General features: G+C 48.0%; 1 protein-coding gene across 3 annotated transcripts in view; it reads right to left on the bottom strand.

The window, feature by feature from the left end:
- Positions 1–1,159: 1,159 nt before the first annotated feature.
- Positions 1,160–27,454, bottom strand: part of FGF12 (fibroblast growth factor 12) — a 205,963-nt gene continuing 179,668 nt past the window's right edge. For all 3 annotated transcript variants that reach the window (XM_082767169.1, XM_082767170.1, XM_082767168.1), the window contains 2 exons: positions 9,434–9,632; positions 1,160–1,684 (listed from right to left, as the gene is read on the bottom strand). In XM_082767169.1, coding sequence (XP_082623295.1) covers positions 1,566–1,684; positions 9,434–9,632 — 318 coding nt within the window. In that variant the 3' untranslated portion in view covers positions 1,160–1,565. The remainder of the gene's footprint in view (positions 1,685–9,433; positions 9,633–27,454) is intronic.

Genomic DNA, 27,454 nt, shown 5'->3' with positions numbered 1-27,454 from the left:
CCTTGCCGTCCCCTCCCGGTGCCCAGCCCTGCCAGGTGCCGGTGCTGCTGAGGGCTGCTCAGCGCCTGGGTCAGCCACAGCATCCTGGAGATGACCATGGCCTGAGCACCAAAACCTCCCCCAGCCAGGACAGCGCATGCATTTGCAAAAGCATCTCCAGCACATCGATACTCTGCTGGTCTGTCCTGCAGCTCCTGGGTGCAGAATGGTTCGCTGTCGACCCCAAACTACAAGGAGAGCAAGCAAGAGGGAGAGCCCTGCGGTGCCCTGCTCACACCGCAGCTGATGTGGGCTGAAGCAATGCCTCCGAGCCCTCATTATGAAGCCAAGGGGGGTTTATTCTTGGTACCTGAGCCTGACTCAGAAGGGAAGATGGCAGCTCATGCCTTCCTCTGTGTTTTGAAGCGTGAGACCATACTTGTATCAGGGCTGCCACAGCATCTTGGAGCTTCCCTTCCTGTAACAGGCTTGGCTGGCGTAAGGCTTTGTGTTAGAGGGGTGTAGCCTAGGCTATGGGTGTAAAATGAGATGTGTGGAGCCTCTGCACACTGGCAGAAAGGGCAGCAGCTCCTCGCCCCCACGCTGCCCTGTACCCACCCACACCTTTGTCCTGGTGTTGCAGCCCCTGCCCCCCCCCCACGCTGTGCATGGCTGCTCACTCCATCCCTCCTTCCCCTTTGCTCTAACTCGCCCCTAATAAATGTGATCATTTCATCCTGCAAAACCTGAAAAAACCATTTCTGAAACTCCCCTGGCAACTAAGACAGTAAAACAAGCCTATAAATATAAATAATTATGATAAAAAGGCATAAAAGGGCAGACATGGGTCAAACGTACTCGCATAGTGACACGAGTAACAAATAACTGCACAGTGCTTGAATGTCGATGGAAAAGGCTGAATGCAGAGCTGCTAGGTTGTTGCCTGTAACTGTCAGACTCCTAATTCGGGCAGGCCATATTTTATTGATAGCAGAGCGAGCATAGCCATAATCCATCCCCACTGTTCCTGCTGTGTGAAAAATCCCATCCATCCCCAGGGAAACAGGAACGGCAACGGCAGTGGTGTGAACGTGAGGTGAAAGGATAAGACAGAAAGCACCGCCCTGGTGTGTGTTTCTTGCACATCATATGCTAAGTTCAATTTTCCAAAAGCTTTGTTTTATTTTTAAAGGTAACATCTTTATTATTATTATTATATTTATTAGTTGTTATTATTAATATTATGCAGAGATGAGATTTTTTTTCCCCCTTTGATCACAGAGCAAACAGTTTGCTTTTGAAAATGTTAATGGAGTCCTGATTTAAAACATTTTTTCTTCACTTTTTTTTTTGTGTGTGTGTGTGTGTGTGTTTTTCGTTTTGTTTTGTTTAAAACGTTGCAACAGGCAAGATCTGGGGTTCGGTTTCCTCGTCCTACACAAAGAAAGCTTCTTGAGTTCGGACTCCTAGCCACTACCGGTAGGTCCTGCCTTGCTCAGCTGTCGTCGTCTCAGTGTGGTTTCGCCAGGTGGGGTGGGAAGGTGGGTGGGAGGGGAGGAGCTGGAGGTAGGGAGGGTGTTTGTCAGCTATGTCGAGTCTTGGTTAACAACTTTGCCTCCATTCATGGTTGGTGTCCCTGAACTTTTTCTAGAGCGTCCTTGTTTTTCTCCAATTTCATGCAGCGATGGCTCTCTGTACATGCACACTGCAAACAGAAAAGACACCCGTTAACAGCCTGAAGTCACAAATGTCACTGACCAGAATGAATTAGTTCTTTGTATGTGGAACTGAAATTTTCAACCCAATACAAACACACACAGACTTAGGAAAACCCCAGTGACCCAGCAGTAGATCCTGTTCTCAAGCAAGACCTGTTACCTGCCTTTGCTGCCACGCCAGATCCTCCCTCCTTATCTGGATTCTTCCAATGGCACAGACAGAAACAAGGGATTTCTGCTTTCTCACAGTTAAATCTTTCTAGGTTTCATGTGCTTTACTGATTTTTAGTATTAGATTCACATACATAAAATAAACATTCCAGTTCCCAGCATCAGCCAGCATCTCAGGATGCTAATACCATTTAATGACAGGTCCAAGAATTACCTGGTGCCCAGTCCTTAATCTCCAACACAACGTAACTGGTGTCTTGAATCAAAATCCCACCTTCATCTGGGCCATCTGAGTTTCCTGGGTGATAAGCTCTGGATGTGGAAGTGGTGACTGAAGCCCATTTTGGTGCCTTCAGCCAAGCCCTGAGGTTTGCTCTCAGCACTTGTTATTTTTTTCTCTCTAAATCAACAGTCAGCCAAGGCAAACGCTGTGAGCAGACACGTGGGGATGAGTTCAGTGACGGCAAGCCAGGAACCTTCCCAGCTCTGCACGGTCACCTGGCAGCGCCTGAGAACGCAGTGGCTGGAGGGCACCTTCTCTCCAGACGTGTGCCTCCAAACACGAACCTGCTGGAGCCTAGGCAGCGTCTGCCCAAGCCGTGGCACATCCCCGTGCCCTGTGCGGCATCAAGCATTTGTCTAGCTCACCGCTGGGACTATGTCCTAGTGGCTGTCCTCGTGCCACGCGAGCTGTGCCAGACCAGGGGCAGGTGCTCACACCGAGAGGAGCAGCTCTGATGAGCTCATTGCAAATACCGAGGCGTTTCAAGGGCAGGCACTTTGGAGTGGAGAACTTGAGATGGGTCCAGACTTTAAATCTCACGTCTGGATCTTTGCAAAAATTGGGAATGAAAGAACTGATTGCCTCCTCCTTCATTTTGTAACGCTGTCACAGCACAAACAACTGCCCGGAGCTCGAACACGGGGATAGAGCCCATCAGGTTTGGTTCCGGGTAATCAACAAGAACAAAATTTCAAAAATTATCTGAAGAAATGAAACAAATATGCCACGTATAGAAAAGCGATGTAAGCGTTTATATTTATAACCTCCCCCGATTTGCAAATAAATCCTGGCAATTAGAGGCAGGCTGCAAATGACATTATTGCTCTGCATTTTACTCCTAGCTAGATAAACAGTTATAGCAGTGTGCAACAATACAGGACAGAGATAAAGTGCAGTCAACTGTGTATTAATAGGCGGGATATTGCACTGAATATATGAGCAGTGAAAAAATACGGCTTTTCCCATAGAGCATCTTTAACACAAAGCTTTCAAAGCAGTTTAAGCGCTAGCTGGGCCTCCCAACAAGGCTGGGAGGCAGGGGCTGCGCTGCAAACTGTTATTGCAGCATCATTATTTGACGAAAACGAGAAAAAGGAGAACACGAACAACTCAGCCCATGTGTCGGGGCCAGAATGAGCAATGCCAGCACCGCCGTCAGCTGCCCGGTGGGACCGCGCGGTCTGAGTGCTGCAGGGACAGCGCGGAGCCTGTCAGCAGCCTGCCAGCAGGACAGAAGTGAGCTCATGTCCCCTTTCGGCTGCTGAGCTGTCCTACACACCTTGGCACGTGTCCTTCACCAACCCTGTGGCAGTGACTTTCCTGTTGTGCAAAGCGCTGACCTTATGGCTGCCCGAACTGCTGCTCCAGTGGCCTAGCACTGGACAGTAAGAGCTTAAAGAACTACGGGGAAAAAGTTAACAACTGAGAAAAACCTGTGCTCGTGTTCCCTTGTGGTTTCTTAGCCCAAGTGGTATGTTTTTTTGATGACACTGAGGCTGCACATCCCCTCTGAGCCTGACCTTGTGCTGTGACGTGATGCTTGCCCAAGGGGGCTGGGTTTTTGTGCTGGTGTTGCTCCAGAGCTGTCCCACACACAAAGTTGTGCCTCGAGTCCAGTGTCGGCTTCACCCTGACCTCTCTGGTCCCAGGCTGGAGCTTGAGGCACCTGGGTGGGCTTTTCCCCCAGGCAGTTTCTCACATGGAAGTCGTCTTCCCAGTCCCAGTTCCCCCACATGCCCAAAGAATCACAGAGAAATTCAAGCCATAGTTTGGGATTTTGCATCTACACTGGCCCACAACTCAGGCTGCAGAAGTAAACAACATGTGCAACAGAAAAATAAAGAAACCCTGTATCTAGCAAGCAAATAAGGCAGGAATTTGATATTTATCTTCCCGTCTAGCAGGTGATACAAGTGCTGACAAGGGTCCTGGCTGGAGGCTGCTCACACTGTGCTTTCCAGCCAGTGTTGTCAAAGCCTCAGCACAAGACAGGCTGTGCCAACAGGCCATGCCAGGAAATCCACAGCAGCACGGGACCGGCGTGTTGTCAGCATTTAGCTACCCCTATGGTATGAGGGTACGCAGCATTTGTACAGCCTCACGTACCAAATATTGCCTGGACAGTCTCAAAAGGCTTCTGCACACATGCTGAGCTGCAGCTTCTACTCCACGGTGACTGCAAACCTGTGTGCACGGCAGCAGCCCGGTGTGCGTACGGCCCCAGGAGGGGATGCACGCGGACGGGTGCCCGTGGGGCTTTGAGGCCGGGGTGACACATTGTGCAACACGAGCTCTTGGCCTGCAGTTTGTTACTCCCTGTGCTGGGAAAGCTGGAGCGTGACTCACATGCGGAGCTGTTCGGCACCGACCCGGGAGGGGATATGTTTGCAAATGGCCTGCCGTGCATGCCCAGATTTTCCCAGCTTCAAACTAAATCCTTGTGGTTCAGGACCACCAGCCCTCGCTGACGGGTGAGTTTGGGGTCCCTGTGTGTGTGTAGGGAGGCTCGCTGCCCCCGTCCCCTGCATCGAGGTGAAGCAGCAGCAGCGTGGCAGGTGGCATGCCGGGACGCTGGGGAGGGCTGTGGCTCTGCAGAGCGCCAGGCAGCTCTGGCAGGATGAGCAATTAGGCTAGAACAAGGCTCCCCTCCCTGCTTTGCCTTGCTTCTCCCACCCACCCACACCCACACACCAAGCCAAATACAGCCCTTAATGTCTGGAAACCAAGCTAATGCTTTGGAGCTTCAATCAGATAATCAGCTCCTATGTCCCAGATTCTAATCAACACATCCATATTCATGCTGTAACTGGAAAGCGCCACGAGCCTGATCCGCGGTGCAGCCACGGGTGTAAATGGCAGGGGGAGAGCGGGGCCGTGCCCCCAGCTGCTGCTTGCAGCTCTCGGTTCTCTGCCTCCCCGGGGCCCAGCGGTGCCTGCCTTTGGCATGCCCAGGAAATAATTCTGCAAGCAGTTCAGCAGGAAGGGGGCTGTGGGTACAAGCAAGGGAGAAGGGGAAGGCGAGGAGCATCCTTCCCAAAGGTCAAGGCACAGAGAGGCTGCCTGTCACCCAGGAACACACGAATCCTCCATCTGCATGCTGGCACAGGGTCCCAGCCTCATTTCTGCTTCCCAAGCCTGGCACTGGCACAGCACCCACACGGTGAAACTGAATTCACCCCGTGTGGTCTCCCTGGGCATCAGGGGCTGGCTGCCTTAGGGAGGTACCCAAGCCCTAGGGAGCTGGGAGGAGCTGATTTTTCCACATTGCCATTCAGCAGGCGGGTGGGCAGCCCTGTGGGATCACAGCCTGGCCCCGTGGCATCCTCAGCAGCCCGGCCTCTTCCCCTCGGTGGCTGCCACCGCCCCGGGTGTCACTCTGCAGCAGCAGGAGGCCACGGCGGCCGCATTAGCTACTGCTCCGGTGGAGGGAATTAATTGTCTGAGCAACAGCTAGGGGCAGGAGGGAGCGGGTGATTATGCACCCTCGTTTTCTGCCTCTAATTACCGTGTTCCAAACCCAGGCCCAGCTGATGCATTTCAGAGGTGTTTGAGCTCGCGGCTCCCCAGCGGCGAACCGTGCAGGGTGCTGCCAGATGGAGTCGGTTTGTTCAGGTAAGGAGCACGGCACAGGATGACAAAAAGCCAAGCAAAAGCGTGGGTAAAATACATTGCCTTTGCCCTCTAATAAGATGATTAGGAGTTTGATAGATGAACAAATGAGCTAGTGTGGGACAGAAAACATACCACAGCCTGTCTGCCTGAGAGGCAGACCCAGAAGAGGAGCTGTGTTTAGCACAGTGAGTGTTGTGGTGTCTTTCCTTTTTTTTTTAATTAAAAAAAAAAAAAAAGAGCACTTCTAGGATTTTGTGTAGATTAAGGTGTGATCTCTTTAAAGTGTTCTTGTTAGGCCTACAGCATCTTCCTACTCAGCAGTGTCTTGCATTTCTTTGCAACACCTGAAGACTCCACTTTACCAGAACTGGGATGTTGTCTCCGCACAAAACACACCAGGAAGGATCTGGCAGCTGTTCTTTGTGTGTGGATATCCATCAGTGGCAGTAGATGGCTCAGATTAGTCACTACCAGGTCACCTTCCTGATACCTGTCCAAGTCACAAAGGCTGAGGCACCGTGAATTTGGATTTCGGGGCAGCTCTGCTGACTCAGAGGGAGTACGAGTCATCTTCTGCTTTCTGTGGCCAGATTTGCCACCCCAGGTATATCCTGCTTTGGGCCAGGTGAGAGATGAACTGACACGTAGCTCTTTTGAGAGAACAGGCTGGAAGTGATGTCTTCAAGGAAATTAAATAAAAACAGCAGAGCACATCCACAATAAGCATCTGATCAAATTCTTACTCGAATGACTGGAAAAGCCTCCCATTATTTGAGGTGGGCTTAGATACGGAAATGAACAAGAGGCACCATGGATAGAAGTGTTTGTCCAGCACTAATCACTACAGACACTTAAAGAGATTGAAATTGCTTTAAAAGATTACTTGGTGTCCAAGTGACAATTATACTCAAGCTAATTTCTTGTGCAGTCTGGTTCAATCTATATGTCTGCACTTTAAAGGCTCATTTAGCTCGAATGATCAGTGATCAGAAATAAAAATATCAAAAGAAATGTGTTGCGTATGTATGTTTTTAACCAAAAGTGGCCCCACACAGTACATTAACTGCTGCCTGCCAGGCTGTTTGCCTTGGCTTTGCCTGTGCACAGATGGGAGAGGAACTTAACGCTTCCCCTGTTGTTACTTAGGAAGGTTTTTTTGTGCTTTTATATTGATTAAGCTTGGTGCGACTCTCAAAAACAAACAAGCAAATCCTACCTACACTAAACCAAAAGCAACCCCTCCTACCGACCAAGCACAAAAACCTTTCTAGTCGCTTTTGCTCAGAGCAGCTCCAGCATCCTGACAATCTACTGGAGACAAAGCGACCTGTGGGATTAGCACAGCATAAAGCTGTGGCTGGGATAGGTAACACACACAGGTACTGCTGCATGTATACATATGCACATACATAAATGTGGTCCTTAGAAGTTACCTGGGAGGATATTCCATAGTTATATTTATTAGTTTATTGACCATTTGCAATTCTGAGGGAAGGACTCTGAATTCAGAAAGCAGTACGGAGCAACAGGCTTCAAGTGAGCTCCGTGAGCACTCCGGCCTTTCTTGTTTCCTTTTCCTGCAAAGGTTCCCTTCCCTGAGCTGCTGTGTATTTTTTCTGCACATGGCAAACGACTGGGAAGTTTCAGCTCGGAGATGATTGCCACTGGAGTGGTGGGTGAAGCGATTCCTGGCAGTGCACGCACCTCTCTTTCCCGAGGGACACGATCCCCAGGCACAGTTACCCTGCCAGCCACCACGGTGCAGTATTAATGCGAACCCAAACCCGGGTGCGTGCTGCGGGTCCAGGCTGGGAAGTGCTGGCCTGAATAAGCAGCAGAGCTCACACGCTGGGACACGCCACGGCGCTCAGCAAAAGGGATGTGCACATACAGCAGGGGAGTGCTTCAAATGCTTCCTTCAAGTCACGTCAAAGAGAAAGATGCTGCTAAAGCAGGGAAGGAATTGCCCCCGTTCTGTAACATCTCTGCTTGCAAGCTCTGCTCGCGGAGACTTTGATGGATGCGGCACCGCCGTGTCACGTGGAGCTGAGCTTTACTCCAGCCCTCCCCACAACCCTCTGCTACCTACAATGAATCTTGGGCTTGGGAACAGAGTCCTCCTGCTGGAGTCACAGCCCCAGACAGCTGAATGCTTTGGGAAGCTGACACGTGCCTCAGCTTGGGCGGCTGCCAGCTCTTTGATGCAGCAGCGCTCGCAGAGGCTGCCTGCAAAGCGTGTGGAGGAGGGAAGGGGTGGAGGAGCCCTTAATTTGGCTGCCAACTTCCAAAGTGCTCGCTCGCTCGGGAGGTTATGTGACAGCTGTGATTGAAGCGAGCGTGGGAGGAGGCAACTGCAGGAAAGGGAAGCTCTCGGGCTGGGCTGGGTTTTTCAAAATGAAAGCCGGAGAGGCATTTGCTGCAATGAGAACTCCGCTGCGGGTCAAGCACCTCTATTATGGCAAGTCTTCCTGCACGGAGAGCCCCAGGAATGGACTAATTTAATGCATGCAGAAGACAACTATTGAGCCATTCAACAGACTGATGCACGCTGCATCAAAAAAGAAATCTGGATTCAAAGGAACCCACTGATCGGTGCCAACACGCAGCCAGGCAGCAAAGAAATACCAGAAGGAGCTGGAAACCCAGCTGGGAAAGCTAGCACTTGCAGAAGCCTCTCCTCCCGCCCAAGGCAGGAGAGGAGGAGACGGAAGAGAAGCTGGTGACCAACCTCATGTCTGAAACAGGTCCTGTTCCTCAGCAAAACTCCAAGTGGGCTTAGGGAGTGAGTCTCCCTGGTGCCTCAGATAAACAAGAAAAGGCTCCTGGCTGCAGAAAAAATAATGAGCACCAGCTCAGGAAAAGCATGCTTGTGCCACTCTCTGTTCTTCCACTGCCTCCATCTTCTGCACAAAGGCTGCAGATACCCTGTGAATGCTGAGCTCCATTTCTCTTGAATTTCCGAGCAACAGGAAAAGGATGTTTGCTTGTTTCAAAAATCAAGTTAATACCTGTTAAGGACTAGGCTTACCGCACTACTTCTCCCCATTTGCCAGTTCCCAGCCCATTAAAAAAGGTAATGGCAGGAGCCTGTGGCACACTTCAGTAGTGTACAGTCAGCAGTAGCAGGAGGGCTAAAAATCAGCTCCACTATTTCCACTGAAGCCTCATGATGTGAGGAAGATGTGGTGTGAGAGCATCTCATCCAACTTTGGACATCTATGATAAAGTTTTGTCTACCCCCTGTGACGTACTAGGCTGTCTTTACATACAGGAAAAAACATGAGCACCTGTAGGTTGAAACCATCTTAGACTAGATGCATTAGGGTCACTGGATTCCTTTGTTGGAGAAGTTGGATTCCTTTTAAACTTCTGAGTGAGCAAGGGCAGCTTTCCCTTCCCAGTAACTTCTCATATAGCTGGGTTTTTAAACTCATCCTTTAGCAAGCCAAAGCTGAGAAGCTTTTATGGGATGATGTGTGGAGTTCATTCATACAGGAAAGAAAGCAGATGAAGCACTAAGAGTGCAGCCCAGCACCCCCCTGAAACTTTACAACCATCACCCTTGCTTTCTGGTCTTGCTCCCCAACACCCCCATCCACACAGCCCCAAATCTGCATCTGCAAACTCAACCACCCTCCACACCACAACGATGGAGGGAGAGGTTCCATACCTTCAATGGGTTTGGGTACAAAATGTGATGAGGGTTTGGTTTTTTTCACCCGGTTTCCCTTCATAATTTGACCTTCTTTATTGAGTCCCAGGAACCACGCTCGTCCGGATTCTTGCTGCCGGTACAGCGTGGAAGAATAAATAACGTAGTAGTTTTCAAAGACAGATTCTTTAAATTTGCACTCTGGTGTGAAAACATCCTGCAGCGAGAGAGAGAGAGAGGGAGAGAGAGAAGAAAAAGCAATGGCAAGAATTAATCACTGATCTCCTAAATTAGGCATCGCTGAGTGATACATGGCGGTCACGCATTGCAGTTAACTTGACAATAGAAAACAACAGGCATCAGCAACACCAGCTCCCAGCAATGATCCTCACCCAGAACACTCCCCACTGAAAGGGAAGGCTTTATTTCCCTGACAAGGCAGAGCTGTGGTATACCAAAACAAAACAAAAGTGAATGGGCTTGAAAAATGTGCAGGAAGTCAGGAATTTGTGTCCCGGTGAGCATGCAAACCCTGTCAGAGCAATGCCCTCGTTTGTGTGAGGTATTGTGAAGTGTGTATGTTCTCCCAGGTCTCATCAACAGGGATTTCAGCTGAAATACTAAGCAAAAAACACGAGAGATGAGAAGCAAAGACACAGCCCTGCTGCTCACTGCTACTCCTAGTGCCACCCCCAGCTTCGCTCTTACCTTCCCTGTGATGGATAAGAAATGTGCAATGGTCATTGTCTGAAACACTGAGGCTTCTTCATATACTTATGGGCAAAAAGCAGCTTACCAGGGGCATTTAAGTGGATTTGGAGAACAAAACCAAGTAATCAACTTGGTTATTTTCAAAAGGGGCAGGAGGAGATTCTGGCACAACGCCCGCACATCTTTCAATAAAGATAAAGAATAATGATAACAATCAAAGACCAACAGAGAAGTCATTTCAAACATACTCAATATCGAAGAATTTCTTCACATACAGAGAACTGGTCTCTGACCTGCCCAGGAGCAGACCACAGGGGCTGTCCCAGCTGCCTCCTGAGCCTGCTGCCTGGGGGTGGCTGTGCCCAGCTGGGGAGGAAAACTTGCCGTCTCTCACAAACTTCTCCAGATTTTAAAAACGGGGAAATAATATTAAGACTCTGAAAAGAGCTGGCTGGCCAGGGGGCTCCGGCAATGGGCTCCCAGCCCTTCACAGTCAGACGCAGTTATTGGTCTGAGACGTGTTTTTCCCAGACTTCAATGAAAATTCTTCCTGTCCAAACGAATGCTTCCACTGGGTTCCTTAAAACGATGATATTATTGAGAAAAAATAAAAAAGAGAAAGAAAAAAACCTCAAACTACAATGAATAAGCATTTCTCAAGAAAAAACCTGTTTTATCAATCAAAATCTCATTCTGCAGGAGCCAGACAAGGCGTCTCAGAGCCCCGTGCGTGCAGGCGGGCGCTGTTATAGGCACGCGATGCGTTCCCAACCCCTCACCACTCAGGTTCCTGCACCCTTCCTGATGGAAAACCCATGACCAATGTCTGAGCGAAGCACCTGGAGTAATGCCACGTATTTACTGCAGACCTCATTTGAAAAGTGAACATTTTGAACACTCAGCAACCCTCAGGCGTGTATTCCCCCGTGCCCCGGGGGTTATATAAAGTGCTGCTGGTCCGACAATAAATCCCGTGTGCAGCAGACCTGCGCAGCCAGGCGGGCTTGAAACCACAGCAGATAAAGCGCAGCAGAAAGCGCAGAGCTGGGCTGCACACATGAAGCTTGCATCCATCAGCACCACGCGGATAAAACCTCTTTCAGCCCAATGGGTCATTTTGCCATATCCCTGGGAGCCTTCCTCGCTGGAGGAATAAATATTTTAGGCTGAGGGAGTGAAGCAAGTTGAGAGAGAACCGGATGACTTAGAGCACTAGGAAGTGGTGTTTGAAGTAGCTTCCCCAAAGATCAGTGTTTGAGCACTCCTTAAACCCACTCCTTATCTCCAGGCTTCGCCTGGCCTCGGAAGAGGTGGTTCAGGCAGTTTGCAGCCCAAGTCCTCCCTGCTCTGCCCAGCACCACCAGGCAGCAAAGCCCATGGTGGGAGCATCTCCACAAGCAGAGTGGACACCTCAGTCCCTTTTCCCAAGCCGTGGGTACTCCACCAACACAAACGTCTCAATAAAATTCCCCTTAGGAGGACTGGAAAGTTTTCTCCAGGGAGGGGTGGCTACCAAAACTTGCCCAAAACAAGCAGCATAATGATGTTATTTTAAAGCTGGTATATTTAAAGGCATCAATTTATTGAAGATATAAAAAATAAGGCAAAAATAGTACCTGTCCACCTGTTTCTGTGAGTTCCCTGGTCAGTTCCTCGTCCCCCCCAATTCACCTGACAGACAGCTCCAGACACTAACCACGGCACCACCACCAAAAGCTTTCCAGCTCTCTAAATTAGGCAGCTTTAGAAAACCCATAGATTTGACAGCTAAGTTCTAGTAAAATAATGCCATTTTATGCGCTATTATTATCTTTCTTATTACACGTACCACACCAGTAGCAACAACTAGTTCCCACTGTCCCCCAGCACAATTCCTCCTACTGCCAAACCAGCAGTCCCTGGGCTCTGTGCAGGCTCCAGCTCCAGAAATCTTTGGCACAGCAACTGCCGTGTGAGGACCTGACACAAAACCCAAGGGGATGGCAATGGAAAAGCAGGTCACAGACAAGAGAGGAGACAGACAAGCAGGACACGGAGCACTCTTCCAAGCACTGGGGATATTTGGTGTGTCCTCTAAACCTATTTACCATGAAAACCCTTATGGTTTTCTTCAATATCTTCTTGGTGGCCCATGTCAAGCCTTCCAAGCTTACCAGGCCCAGCTGTCACGTCACTTGGTTCCCGCCCGTGTCTCTTGCTCTGTGGCATCTCATAACAGAAGGCTATTGGGATATGAATGGTGGAACCTCTCTACAAGCTTTGCTGTCAAAATTCGTTGTGGCAAAGATGCCAGGCCAGGTGGGACACGCTGTCAGTTGTCTTGTGCTGAGAACTGGGAAGGAAGAGCAGAGTGCAGGTGGGCAGATAGGCTGCACGCTAACCAAGCTCCGAGCAGCAACTGCTGCACAGGCTGAAATCAGAGACACCTGAAGGTGTTTGTGGAAAACCACTGAGTTATTAGCCAAATCTCTGCTGGTTGTTTTGCTTTTTAAACTGATCTCAGTGTTGATGAAATGTGCTAGATGGGAAGACCCGCAATGCAATATTTTCTCAGCATCACACAGACACAGGGTGGGTAAAAACAGCAGAAGGACCCTCAGGCTGTGTCCCCCACATGCCTCTGACAAGCCATAAGGACATCCTCCTCCACAATTAATGCTGTGATGAGCCCTGGGGTCAGCAGCACCCACTTCGCTCTCTCGCTTGGCGCAGGGACCTTTCAAAACAGGCTGATTGCAAACCCCACTCAATTATTTTCCCAACTCCCTACTTGATAGAAATAACATGACCAGGTACAGATGGCTTCATCTTTTAATCATCAGCCTTTTGCAGTCTTTAAACACAGAAATAAATCGTGCCTCTGTTTCCTGTACCAGCTCCACAGCGCTCTTCAACCCTTGGCAGCACCATCCTGAACCCGGCTCACTCAGGAGAGCTGTCAGTTCTCCTCATCAAAGAGTGGGGTTGTGACTTGGAGAAAAAATAAATCCATTTGTCTGTTTTATCTTCATGCCAAATATGTATTTTTTGACTAAATTATCTTTGGATAGAAAGAAAATAAATACATTTATTTGTTCACTATATGGATTTAGAGCTTGAGGCGTTTTGTTAAATGTCTCTAGATGTTACTGAAAATGATTTGAAAAAGCAGATCTTTTTTTTTTTTTAATTGTTAAACTAAAAACTTGTGTGAAATACTTGTAAAAGAGATGTTAGCCATTTACATGCCAAATGATTAGCATCTGCCTCCAACTTGTTTTCAGTATCTCAACACAACCCCTTGAACAAAAGGCCGTTCCGGTACGGCACAGTAATGAGATTTGCTTTCAGAAACAAACACGGGGCTGCTCTGTGCCAACTCCAGTTTTATTGGAAATCGGAAATGGCACAGTTTGGAAAAAAACCAAAGTCAAATGGCAGCTATCACACAGAAAATCAGAGACTACATTCAATGGCATTTTGAATCGAAGAAGGGAGCCAAATGGATGTAACTGGCATTTTGTTGTGTTTTTTTCCAGTGCATCAGACCTGCTCAGGGAGGGTGTAAGGTACCACAGTTTGCCCCAAAAGCTATTTCTATTTTAGAAAAGCAAGATGTTTAATTTTCCTTGATCCCTGTAGTGTCTCCTGCCATTTGCATATGGAAATGTGCTTGGGATTTCCAGGCCTGAGCCATCTTCTGTATCACGTGAGCCAGTCTGGTCCTTTGGAGAGGTGTCAGGAGCAGCTCGCTGCCTCTGTCCCCAATCCTGACATGGGCTGGGGGGATCTGTGAAGGACAGACTTTTTCTAATCTAACTTAGCTTTCACCTGCTGTGGTCTGGTAAGTCTATCCCAGCTTAGCTTTGAGCAAAACAAGCTCGGTTGGACTCTCCTTTGCACGTCTGTGAAGACGGAGAAGCTCCACAAGACACTGGTGGAGAAACATTGCTGTCAGACCCTTGGACACGATGCTTCAGGAGGCACAGGGCATTCCAGGGATGCTCAGCCACCCTTGGACATCTTTGCTCCTTCAAAACACGCCAGTCCAATGGAGTCACAGCCCTGGAGCTGCTCCAAGCAAGCAAAGTGCTGACCCCTGCCCATACCAGGCTGGGGGCATCACCTCTGCCGGCACCCTGAGCATCCTCAGCTGGGAGTGCATACAGGGCCCCCCGGTATGCACTTGCCCCTTGCTTTGTTTGGGCCAAGCTCTGAGCAGCAAAGCCCTGCTGTCCCCAGAGCATGGCAGGAATGGTGACAGGCAGCAGGAAGGCTGTCACTGGCTGTCGTACCCAAACCCAGCTGCGCTCTCAGCATCCCCCAGGACTGAGCCACTTGTTTGTATGGCCTGTCATTTCCCTACAAACATCCTCAAAATTGCCAAATAAATAAATAAAGATCTTTTTATATATATTTTTTTTCCTGAAGATGTCCTTTTATTATAACCCAAAGGAGAACAGCAAATATACACATCCACACGCAAACCTAATGACTTAATAAATTTAGTCACTGAAACGAGCGGCAATAAAAGAAAAAGCCTATTCTGCAAGTAGTTTGTGCCACAGTTTAGGGAAGGGATGTTAATTATGAGCGTTGAAATATCTAACTAACATACTCCCAGAGTAACAGTTTTTCTTTGTTTACAGCACTTACGGGTTTCTCTTTTATGTTCTGCACAATTACTGAGCCGGATCTTCCGATGGGATAAAAGCAGCGAACGGCACCAGAGCCCCTGGCACGGCAGCAGCTCCCTCCCAGAGTATGAGGCTCGGGGTATTTACCGGTGCTAGTGTTAACAGGTAAGACTTCAGCAAGTCAATTAAAACATATTAAGGAGCTCCTAGTAAATAGGGAATCATAAATATGATAACAGATGTCAGCAACCAGAACAGGGTTTAATCTGCATCCCTTCGATGCCAACAGCACTGAGAAGTTCACTGTCTGTACCGATGCCCATAGATCTGTGTGGATAAAGACACTGGTTTCTCAGAGACCCATGGGCTGCCAGAGGAAAATGTAAGTGCCCACAAACCTCATCCCAAAGCGCCTGTTGCTGGCCTTGTTCCTAGGACTTTCTCCATGTAGGTCCCGTGCACAGGTTAAGCCCCCTGCAGCCCACAGCAGCACCCCCGAGGCACTGATGCCCTGCGTAGAGCCCGCTGGCTGAGCTCAGCGTCCTCCTGCTCAGTGTAGCTTCCTCCAGGGCTGCATCTGTCTGGAAATGCTTGGAAATAATTGTAGCTGAGCTCTCCTGGCACGTGATCAGGAACCGCAAAACTGCATCCAAACTGTACATCTCATCACATCTTTGTCCAGATGGCAGGTGATATTCTACTGTTCACACTCCACTTTTCCTCCCCCTTCTAGCTCCATGAGAGATTGGTGACAAGTCTTCCTGGTGGCCTTTTACAAGTAGGAGAGAGCAGATATGTTTTAAAATAACAAGCTGCTACATGGGAGCGCACAGCCCTGCTGCAGAGCACAGACTCACTTGATGAGACAATATGGTTATCTCCAAGTATTTTGACTCTGCCTGAGCCATCTGTGGGTTGGAGGGAACACATTTTCAAATAAATCACCATCCGTGGCAGGTCCAGTCCCCAGTGAGCCGGGAAGCAGCATTAACTAGCAATCCAACTTACCGCCCCTGGAAAATGTAACGATGAGGCTATTTACTCTCACTTTTGCAGGAACTGTCTGTGCCCAGGGTACATACTTTGTGTGTTGGCTTCATTATAAAACAGCAAAGCCTGTGGTGGAGCGCAGGTCTGCTAAGTCTCAGGAACTGCCCCAGCATTCCTTGGCAAAGGAATGGAGACAAAGGTGTGATTGCAGCTCATGGGGATGTGTCCGTGGTAACCCTGCAGCAGAGCAGCAAGGAGCATCTGCCTGGGCACGTGGCTGGGGATTAACCAAAACCCACTGAGGTTCTGCAAGAGATGCCGAGCTCCATTCTGCCCCAGCTAGCTGGTTGACTAAACTGAAATGAGTTCGTATGGATCCACATGTGCCATGGTCTAGCATCACGCTGCGAAGCATGTGAACCCTCTGAGTTTTTGAGATCCAAACTCGGACCCATCCATCCCACTGTACCTCAGGATTGTGTTCTTCTTTCAGCTCTTGGCCTGCTCATCACACAGACACATTTCTTCTAAACACTTTATAAAGTTAAAAATGCCTGGATTCATTGCTCTGGCCTTTGGCAGCTGCTCATGCAAACCTGATAGGAACACAGCTTTCAGTTTAATGAGTGCTGACAAGAACATAGCTCAGGACTGCTCTTCAAGTTGGGCTGCTCGCTTCCGTGCCTCCCTGGAGAGCCTGGGTAGGCTGGGGGAGAACACAGGTTCCGGGAGGCAGACCTGGTCTGTGTGCAGTTTAATCCAGGAAAGGCTGCATGCTGAGCAACTCGCAGATGGGACACACATAGAAAAGTCACGTATTTTGTCTGTTGTTCCACTTCTTGTTATTGATGGACCCCAAAATCAAATTTGTGGTTGGATGGAATAAATTTTCATCCTTTCTTTTTAAAACATTAGGTACATTTGGATTTTATTTTTTTTTATTTTTTTTTTTTCTTTTCTTTAATTTTGGATCTAATTTCAAGGTGGAATTGTGAAGTCTTTCAAAATGTGGAGCTGGTAAGAACTGGAGCAGTGATCACAGCATACATGGCTCATTCACATGGCACCTGGCCCATCCAGCCCAGCACCACTCTTCTAGAAAAGCAACTGCTTCCTACCAGAGGGGTTTTCTGACAGCACTGTCTCTGGTATCGCACTCCTGGCAGCTTGGAGATCTGGTGAAACCCCAGGATCATTTATAATCTAGGAATCCCACATTATCTATTGTCTTCTCTACATTCTGTTTTCCTAACAAAGTGTCTGGAATTGGTAATGCTGCTATTGGCTCTGCTTCCTCCAAAGCGGTACCCAGAAATACATCTTTGCATTCAGAGATAATGATCATGAGACAAGATGGGACAAGATGAAGATATGTTAGTTGCACACAAGAAAAACAGATTTCCTAAATTAGCATCACACTGCCTCATCTGCTAAAGCCTGAAATAACCATGAAGAAAAACAATAATGTAAGAACCCCAGAAGCACGGCCAGATGGGCTGCTTTGGACCTGTCATCTCTCCATAGGGCCACAGAGAGTTTCTTGGCATTCATTCCAGCCTGAGTGCAGGGCACAATGAATTGACTTGTGGCCTTTGGTCACTTTTGCAATATTGCTATGTTTATTTCCGTTGACAGTAATAACAACAATATATAAACTAAAATAATGATTACGTATTTTTAAACATGACACCATTTTGTTCTGATATACAAAAGGAACCTCTGATTGGAAAACTAGCAGTAAGTATTAGATTTATCATATTGTTATTGATATTTAAATTATCCTCAGAGGCTCAAACCACAGCAGGAGCACTTCGGGCATTTAATAAAAACACCCTTGCCATAACAAGAGGAAGGGAAGCCCATTTATTTCCTACATTTTTTGTGCAGAGATCCCAAGCACTGAAAGACCAGGCAGTTTGCTGAGTGCTCTGTAAAACCAGAGGTGGCAGAGCTAGCGAAGAAACTTATTTCCCCTGGGTTCCAGTTCATTTTCTTAGGCAAAGGTCCTCTCTTTCTTGTATAAATGAAGTAATACAGCTATAACAACATCGGGGAGAACAGGACCACGAGCAAGCCCCCGGCCTTGTAAGACAGTCTCCTGTGGACGGTGCTTCAGCATGCCGACAGAGCCCAGCGTGCCCTTGCCCCCGTGGCACACCGAGCACAGGTCCAAAGAAAAAACCAAAGGCCCAATTTTCTGTGCAGTTCGCTTTTTGGAGTAACACATCACGTGGGCAGCAGATAAGAGACTTGCCGAGGAGCTCGCCGGGCCTATGACAAGTGTAAGCTGGTGACACACCGAGATAGCCTCCTGGCTTTGACTCCTACACTCCAACCGCAAGGCCGGGTGGAAACACAGCACACCGACACGCTCCCTGTCTGCTCCAGTGCTGGGAAGATCTCTCCTGCATTAAACCAATTTCAGAGCTGTCACAACCAGGGCTGGAAATTCAATTTCTTTGCCGCTAAAACTTCCATCCTGAAAATGAGAGGTGCTAGATTATGAATATTTTGACAGCTTCCTGACAGGGTGGCTACACCCGGCCAATTAACCATGGGCCCTGCAGTCTGAAGCATCAGCTGAGGTTGGGGTGAGCTGGTGTTGGACAGGCTGGATCTCCCAGCCAAGAAGAAATGTTATGAAGTGTGAATATTCATGTGGCTTTTGCCTCCCCCTCGTTACAGCTGCTGCAGCGCCTACGCAGAGAAAAGGAAAGGTTCGTGGCGTGTTCTTGGGAGGAGGCCAGCTCTGCTGCCCACCAGGAGGGCCGAAGGGAACCCACCAAGATCTCCGCCTCAAAGCCTACACCTCCGCATGGTTTCTGATAACCAAGCCAGAAAAAAGGAAAAAAAAAAGTAAATAGTGCTTCCCTAAAACCTGTCAGGATTACCCTAAGGTCTCTGCCCTGTCTCTGCTGAGGCTGCTCTGGCTGCAGCCAAGCAAACCACGTGCCCAATGCTTCAAATCCCTCTGCTCATCATCCAGAGCACCAGTGAAGCTGGATACATGCTACAAAGGCAGATTGTGAAGAGGGGCTGCAGGTTCATTTCTGCTGGTCCTGAGCATCATTTACAGCCAGTGGAGGAAGTTTGCTGGTGAGCATCTATCCTGTAACTGAGGCACTGGACTTCAATTTCTGACAGCAGACTCCTCTGCTGCTCCTGAGTCCTCCAGACTCTGTGTCCTTGAGCCAGACGCTTTGGGCTACCGCCTCATCTAAAATTCTTTAGGTTGCTCATTGTGTATGAAAAGCCTGTCTCTGGCTGCATACAATAGAAGCATATTCAGCCCGAGGAATGAATGAGACTCCAGCTCCTCAGAACATTTTTGGGAGAGAGAGAATGAGACGAGAAAGAAAGTGTTTGGCATGAAACGCAGACAGCCCTTTGTTCATCTATTTCCTGGGAAGTCAGAAAATCAGCCAACTCTGCTGTGATAGAAATCCCATCCACAGATTGACCACAGTATCTCTGCTTAGCCTGAAAGAGCTGACAAATCCCACAGCCCAGAACAACTTTACAGAGAAGACCAGGCCTATTTATACCTTGAATGGATTTCCATGATACGTATGTGCTGACAGCCTGAGTTATTATTATTATTTTTTCTGTTACTTTCATTTTAATGTGAATAACTTGTGGACAATGCACAAACATTTTGAATGGACCCAAACTATGGCACAGCTTAGATCTGCCTGTTCAGTGCAGGCAGCCAAGTGACCCATTGTAGCCGACTCTTTGCTTCCCAGGAATCAGACAGATGGAAGTGTATCGTTAGGGATTTTGTAGCAGTGGCTATAGTGAAATTTTTCACTCTGTTGCACACTTTGCTAGAGAACTCAGATTAGCTTTGGCATCTGATCCTGTTCAGAAGCCAACTAATGACTGCAACTTCCAATCTAAAATAATATAGTCACTCTAGAGAGAGTAATATAATACAGCAACTCTATTTGGCACAATGCACGGTAAAGCAGGAGATCATTTTACTGTGTTACTAATATATAGAAGACTCTGCAACTGTCTTTAAATTATATGACCCAAAACACATCAACAAAGCAAACCAGTATTAAAAATTGGTTATCTCCTATTTGTAGATCCTTACTGCAGCACACTCTCAGTGAGATCTAGGGTTTGCCATCAGCTCTGTGAACATTTCATTTAGGTTTACGGGCTCCGTGTTTACAATGCAGGACTGAATGGGTAGTGTGAAAGTGCTGGTGGCGAGGACCCAACATATCGCCCTGTGCATGTTTCAGGATGGGTTCAGTTGCTCATCTGCCACCTAGTCCCATGGCATAAACATCGGGCACATTAGAGGCTGTCCTGGGGGGTTACGCTTCAGTTTGCCTGCATCCGAAAGGAGCCAAGTTTGCACAGCCTCAGATCACTCTGTGACACGAACCACAGAGCAGCATGTGAGTGCAATTTGGAGATTTGCTCCAGAAGTGCACTCCTGATCTAACTAAAACACTGATCCCAGAGAAGGCTGGGATGGTTGCCTTACTGCAACAGGGTATAATATAGTGGGCATGTGATGGATGTGAAATGTCAGCACACCTCTTGCACACCGTATGTCCTTTAGAGGAGCTGGGGGCCCTGTGTGCCCATTGGGAAAACAGGGAAGTAAGGAGTGTGCGGCAAGCTAGGTGGTGGTTGCACACAAGGTCCCCTTCTCCTGCAGTGTGGGGTTTGCACTTCAAGTTGTTCCTTTGTCATCTGAAATGCCTCACTGGGGGTAAGAACAAGAAGCCTTCCAAAAAAGCACTTGCCACCAACATCCACTACAAGAAATAGCCCCATTAGCAGTAATAACAGAAAGGTCGTTTGTTGAGCCTGCCTATTTCAATCCCAGTACACTGCTTGCAGGAAGCTAGAAGCTGACTACATGTCACAGCTGGGTCCTTCAGAGGTCTGAAAATACTCTTTTTGTCACAATAAGTTTAAAAAAAAATCTAATTGATCTGTTCTAACAAACAGGTTAGGAAGAGGAAGAAATGCTCAGGGCTGTCCTGACCATATCACTGGAGAGAAATGTATCCTTACCTGCTTTGGTTGTTTTTTTGGGTGCTAGCCCAGAACAGGAGAAAAAAAAAGCCACGAAGGAGAAATCTTTTGCTCATTGACATAACAGTCCTGTCTCAATATCCACAATATTTCATAGTTTCCGTATGTTTTCATTGACACTAAATCCTGAATCATTAATGCAGCAACAAGAGCAGAATCAGATCCTCTACGAATCACTACAGCTGGACTACACATTCTGTTCAAGGAATAAACACTGACTCACAAATGTTTCAATTAAAATGGATATGATCACTTTCATAACAAGGGAAATGAAGGAGAAGATTAGAAGTCCTGTGGGAACATAACTGCTGGTGCTTGGAGCAAAAGACACCAAGATAACCTCAAGTCCCGAAGTGTCTGACTTAACTCATCCGAAGGCTGGGACTTCAGGCAAGCAAAATGATTTAGGAAAACCTTATTGTGTGATGGCTTATTTGTACTAATGGACCTGGACAGTCACTTGTGTCCCTATAGACTGGTGCTGGGCTCAGCAACAGGCACACGGTGTGCCACCCTGTTCAAAACTGTCACCCAGGGCAATGAACAGCGTAGCCACAAACCACTGTCAGCATATTTCACAACATGCAAGCAATGGGAAGGTGAAAACCTGTGAAGCAGAAATTCAATCAAGTGGGAGAATGCTTACAGAATCGTTGGACTTTATTTACTGGTTTTGCACTATTGCATCTCTACTGACCTAACTGAAGCGTATTAACGTGCTGCTAATATGCTCAGAAATACATACAGAAAGCCCGTGCACTTGGAGGAATGCAAAGAAAGCAACAGCACCATTGGGATCGTTTTACTTATAAGAGGGCAGTAAAAAAAAATAAGAGGCATGTGAGGCACAAAAGCAAAATAATGAGAGCTGTGAAATTTTACTTTTTAAGCCATAAAATATAACCTTTCAACTGACAAGGATGCTTTAAGAAGTCTGCTTGCTAAATTTAACTTTGATATTGAGAAGTCTTGTGTTTTGTTCTTTTTTTTTTTTTTTTTCTTTTTCGTTAGCGTAAACTTGATAAAAAAAACGAGGCGCGATAATCCTGGTGCTACACATTTTCAAAAGCCATTTTTTAGCTTTAGACTCTTCAGAGAGCGCAGATAACATTTGCATGGATACAAAGCCATTGCAGAAAGACTGTTCCTTAAGGGCAGAGCTGGCTGCAGGGTTTAATGTGATAGGAACTGAGATTCATAATCAGCAGCATTCGCATTAATAGCCATTAAATTATTTATTCATATCAGGCTCTGGAAGCCTGTAGGATGTCTAGGTTGTTCTGAAGGGCTCAACTCTCATAAACTCTGCTGCGTGCCTTCCTGTCAGTTACTGATCTGAGGGACATACCTTCATTTTCACAAGGCTTGGGATCTGCTGATGCCTCCAGCGCAGCCGGAATGAGCAGGCAGAGTGCAAGGGCTCCCTGAATTATTTGATCCAGTCCTTGCCAGGGCCCACCGATTCTCACCAAAGCTCCACAATATCTATAACCCTCTGATTTCTTTTCCCGACAATTCATACTGCAAGGCTTTTTCAGAAGCCCGCTGCTGCAGGTTGTTTCTGGGTGTACTCTCCTTCCTCTACTGAAAAAAAATTACCAAACAGCCCTCAAATCTTGCCTGTGAGGCCAGAGGAACAAGCAGCAGGGTCACAGAAACTAACCTAAGCTGCAAAAGATGCCAATGAGGTGGTACTTTGCCCTAAAGCATCCTCCCCATTTTTTCCCCCCACACTTGTGTCCCGAGCACCACTGCTGACCTTGATCCATTTACCTCTCTAACAAAATTATGCTGTAGTAGCATGTAATTATGCAATCAAGTAACGAGCTATGGCTTTGCTCTTGGTCTTGCACACAAAGCCACCTTTGAAGAGGGCGATAAAAAGGGCAATTATTGCGAAAGGCCAAAGCAGCCCTGGGTACCCATTACCAGGCACGATGCAGGGGATGTGTGCTCACGACTGGCATGCTGAGCTGCTCCTGTGGACACCCACCTAACCCAGCACAGGAGCTGGTGGAGCTCCCTGGGAGAGGTGAGAGGGGTCTGAGCCTGGAGAGGCTTTGGGGAAGTGTGATGGGACCGAGGGTTCCTGGCCGGGCTGGGTTTGGAAAAGCAGCTCCAGCACGGCACCTTGCTGCCTGGCTCCAGGCCAGACCTGTCAGGTCTCAGCCCGTGGACAGTTTGTAGATTTTGGGGTGGGTGAAAGGAAATGGCAAAAGAGAAACTGATATTTTAGGGAGAAAAGAAATTGCCAGCTTTGCCCACTGTGTTATTTGGCTGGGTCATGCTATCCTCACACAGGCAGTTCCACAGAAGCAGGATCAATCCCTTCAAACCACAGTAAAGTACAGGGGGATTTGTTTCTCTGCGTAACCAAACGATGCCATTAGCAGAGCACTTGCGTATGCCCAGCTACCTCGCTCACACAGCAGTCCCGTGAGGGCTGCAGGAAGCCCACCTCAGTGGGCAGGGAAAGGGCAGGGGGAATGAGGCTGGTTGCGTAAGATCCTTGGAAAGGCTGTGTCCGAGTCAGAACATGGATTTTCTTAATCTCAGCCCAATGCTTTCAGCATATAAAAGGTTACAGAATAGACTAGGAAGGCACTGGAATACCAGCACCGAGTCACAGCATTGCTGTGGCCCATCCCTTCTCTCTGACTGCAGCAGAAAGAACATCCCTGTCTGGGAAACATGAAGCTGTCAAGCAGTGATACCAAGCACAGACACGTCAAAAAGCCCCAGAAAGTCCATGGAAATGAATTCCCTATCGTCAGCAGCAGCTTCTCCCTGGGCAAAGATAAATAGCTTGTTATGTATGCAGTCTATGTGCTGGCATGTACTCTACAGCTGACAACGTTCAGCCTCCAGTGTAACTTGTCAGAGCCTGATATGCCTTCCCTTAATCAATGTGGCAAGCTCCTGAACACCACGAGCTTCAAGCAGGGGGCTATTGTCCCTGCAGGCAAGGGAACGAGGCACGCTGTCAGTCTTGCTGCCGCACTTCAACGCAGGCAGCTCCCAGTCATCCAACGCCAAAATGGAGCTGGATGCAGCTCGCAGCTTCACCAGCACAACCCCCCCGAGCTGTGGCTCCTCAAAAGGCCCCGAGACGGGGTGCTGCCACGTCCCGCGGCTCAGCATGAAGAGGAGAAAGAGATGACAGGCAATATGGGATGGCCGCAGTGCTTCAAGGGTCCCTCCTCGTCCCAGTTCTCATTGTGCTGTTTCACGCTGTTCGTTTTGAGCTGAATAGGATGAAGGTCTTTTTAGCTATCATCCCAGCCTGAATCACTCATAAAGCAAATTCCCCCCGTGTTAGCTGCTCCACATGCCTATGAGATGCTGGGACAAAGGATGAGGCTGGGCAGGCAGTGACTAGAATACAGCAGGGTTAGGAAAATTTGTGGTCAGATACTCAGGAGTGCTTACAAGGGGAAGTGCTGAAACGAGACAGTTTATGAAATTTGACCACCACAGAGCAGCCGGGGACACCTGAGGTGTGGCAGGCAATCCCTCAGCTCCAGAAGCCATTTGAAAGCTGAAGGTGTGCACTCAGGACAGGGCACCGGGGAGATGTGTCTGCATTCACAGCTCATGCATAACAACTGCACTGCCTGCACTTTCGGAAGAAATGTGCTGGGGACAGCAGGGAAGCACAGCGATCTCATCTTCATCATATCTGACAAGAGCCTTTTTGGGAACAACCCTGCAGGGTGTTGCTTCTCAGGACTGTCTGGACTGGGAAAGGGATGTGCTCCCTCCTGTGCTTTTCAGGACACCACTTTGCTCTGAAATCTGCCCCTAAACCACTTGTCTCTTTTGAGTGCCACATCACAGCAACTTTTTTCCCTTTCCTTCCACTCCTAACTTACATTATCTTTTGTCCACTTCTGATTCTTTCTTCTCTATTCCCTGGCACTTTATTTTAGCACAGTGAGCTTCTGTTTCTTCCGGAGCCACAGTTTTACACAAACGGGACTGCCCCGAACTGCAGCTGCTCTTCTGGGTCCTTCAGGCTGAGGTCACACTGTGCCATACTCCAAAAACATCCATACACAATAACAGAATCACAGAATATATCACTGTTCCTTACAGTCCTACTGGATCCAGTGCAAATGCTTATGTTCATAAGTTATTTACAGGCTGACTTTCTAAAACACTCTGTCTCAACTTCATCTCTGTCTCAACATCTCTGTCTCAACTTCAACAGACCGTAAGAGAACTCTGGCCACTTCCACCATGAGCGACAACGCACAGAAATGTGAGGCAGGAAAAGGTTTTTTTGAGCATAGTAAGAAAGGAAAGTGCTGTTCTCCCATGGGAAACTTCTTGGGCATGATGTGGCAAGAAAGTAACAGGACCAAGGTCACTGCCAGCATCTCCTCCCAACACAGAGCCTCAGCAGCAGATATAAGGAAGAAAAGGAAGAAAAGAATTGATCGATGGTCAGGAGCCACCACCCTCAGAAGTTCAGACCCTGGGTGTATTTGTTGGGACTGAATGGGCCTTGCATGTAATGGGCACACTGCAAGGAGGCTGCCAGTGCTCCTGCGGGGAAAGGGAAGAGCAGGAGAACAGAAAAAACCCTCGTGCTGGTGCCTGGCTTCTTCCCTCTGCAGCAGCCCAGGCACTAACCACACTGATGGCAGCGGTAGAGCTGGGCTTGCACCACGGGCAGCCCCATTCTCACATGGAAAAGGCAATCATAGAGTAAAACACAAATCCACCTCAAAACCCATCCCTCCTCCTCTCCAAGATAACGCCACTGATTTGGCAGCGTGCAGGTATATCCACTTTCCCCCAACACTTGCACACAAACCATTTTTTTTCTCTTAGTAGGAAATTTCTTTTGTATAATCAACTCCCCATCTATTGAGTTCATCATGTTTTTAACCTAAAAATACAGAATGATAATGGAAAACATGCCTGGACCACTGCAGGCAGGCTGAGGCATCTCACCTCTTTTGTTTAACCCTGTATTCAAGAGCGCATCACCAGAGGGAATTTCAGTAACTCCTGCCTGTCCATTCCCACCTTAATCTCCGAAAATGATTTGAGCAGGACCTGCTATGGATGGGAAGGGTGACACGGGAAGGAGAGTGGCTGGCAGAGCCACAGCCTCCACATCCTGACACCCTGGGACAGCTCTGTGACAGAGCAGGGGACCTGACAGCTCCAGGGCAGAGGCACATTTTAAATAGAGGCTCTCTGCACAGACAGCAAGTTTAGTGCCAGCATGTTATATGGTTTGTGCTTTTTAGGTTTGATTTTGTGCAAATTCATATACTCCTGGAGAAAATGAAAAAGTCATGCTGCAGTTTGGTCCTCCTGCAAGGAATTCATTGCAGTGTGCATTTCCTCGTCCCTTTGGGGCACACAAGCCAGGGACCAGGTTCTCCAGGGAATCTGCAACTCCAGAGTAGTCTCTGCTGTGAGTGAGTGAGTATTTAGGGCAATGAGTCTCAAAGTCTGAATATTTTATCAGCTGTGTGGGGACTGGAAAAAACATTAACGTGCATTAAACTAACGCTGGGTACCCTCACTGACTGTCTCTACCTTGGAAGGAAATATCAAAAAGCTCATCCAATTCTGAATGTCCTCCTTGGTCTGATGGCGTCTGAGTGGAGCAGCAACCATTGTGGTGTCAGGTGAAGGCACCGGGGGTCATTCCTGGAAGGTCTCTACTTCTGCCAGGGACAGGATAGGTTGTGGCTGGCAGCAGGATTGCCCCGCTGTTCTGTCAATACAATAATTAACTGCAAGTTTCCATGCCTTCAAAGACAAATGCACTACCTTCAGATGGGTAAAACTTTTCTGATCTTTCCTGACCTTGAAGATCCCTCGACAAAACTTTCCTCAGTATTTTAACTGCTGTTTCTATATTATTGATGAACCCTTCAGTCATGCCTAGTGAAAATCCTTCAGACATTCATAATGTCGGAGATCGGCTATTTGGACAGGTGACAAGCCCATTTCTGCTAAGCCAATATTTTTCATATCAGGAGTCACCAAGCAATGGCAATAAGAGTGAAACAAGATGAGAGCTGGAGATATCATCCCGGCTCCCAGCTGATTTCCTGAGTGTCCTGCCAGCCGGAGCGTGCTTCTGTGCTTGATTAATTTAAATTGGGAGTTTCTGAAAACAAAAAGTGTAACACTCAGCTTCTAATCAGAGCGGAAAGGTCCTGCAACTGATCAGCAGGCAGTGAGCGCTCAGCCGCACTGCTAGGTACTCCTTCTTCTGAGCTCTTTTGCCAATAATGATACAATCACCACGCAGCTCTTTAAACCGACACAAATAACCTCAACAGCAGGGCAAATAGCCTCCCACAGCTGTGGATCCCAAGTAACTATTCCAGGGACTTTTGAACTGATCTTTCCAGCTGCTTTCTATGGTCTCTACACGTTGGAGTTTCCATCTGAATTTGGGGAGATGGACTTTTCTTCCTGCTGCATGTTCCTGGCCCCAGGCACCATGAAAATGCAAACCAGAGGCTAACAGAAATGGTTATACCTAAAAGACTTTGTGCTACATTACTTTTTATACAGACTTTCATTTTACATCGAAATGGCCACCCTTTTCCAACGCATGCACGCACACTCAGTAAGCTGTGAAAGTACAACTTTATTACCATGGATTTACCTCAAAGGGTAAAACTGA

The sequence above is a fragment of the Aythya marila genome (assembly GCF_965140915.1).
Source record: "Aythya marila genome assembly, chromosome: 9".
Classification (NCBI taxonomy): Eukaryota; Metazoa; Chordata; class Aves; order Anseriformes; family Anatidae; genus Aythya; species Aythya marila.
The sequence above is the reverse complement of the archived record's forward strand: the minus strand, read 5'-3'. Positions and strand labels throughout refer to the sequence as shown.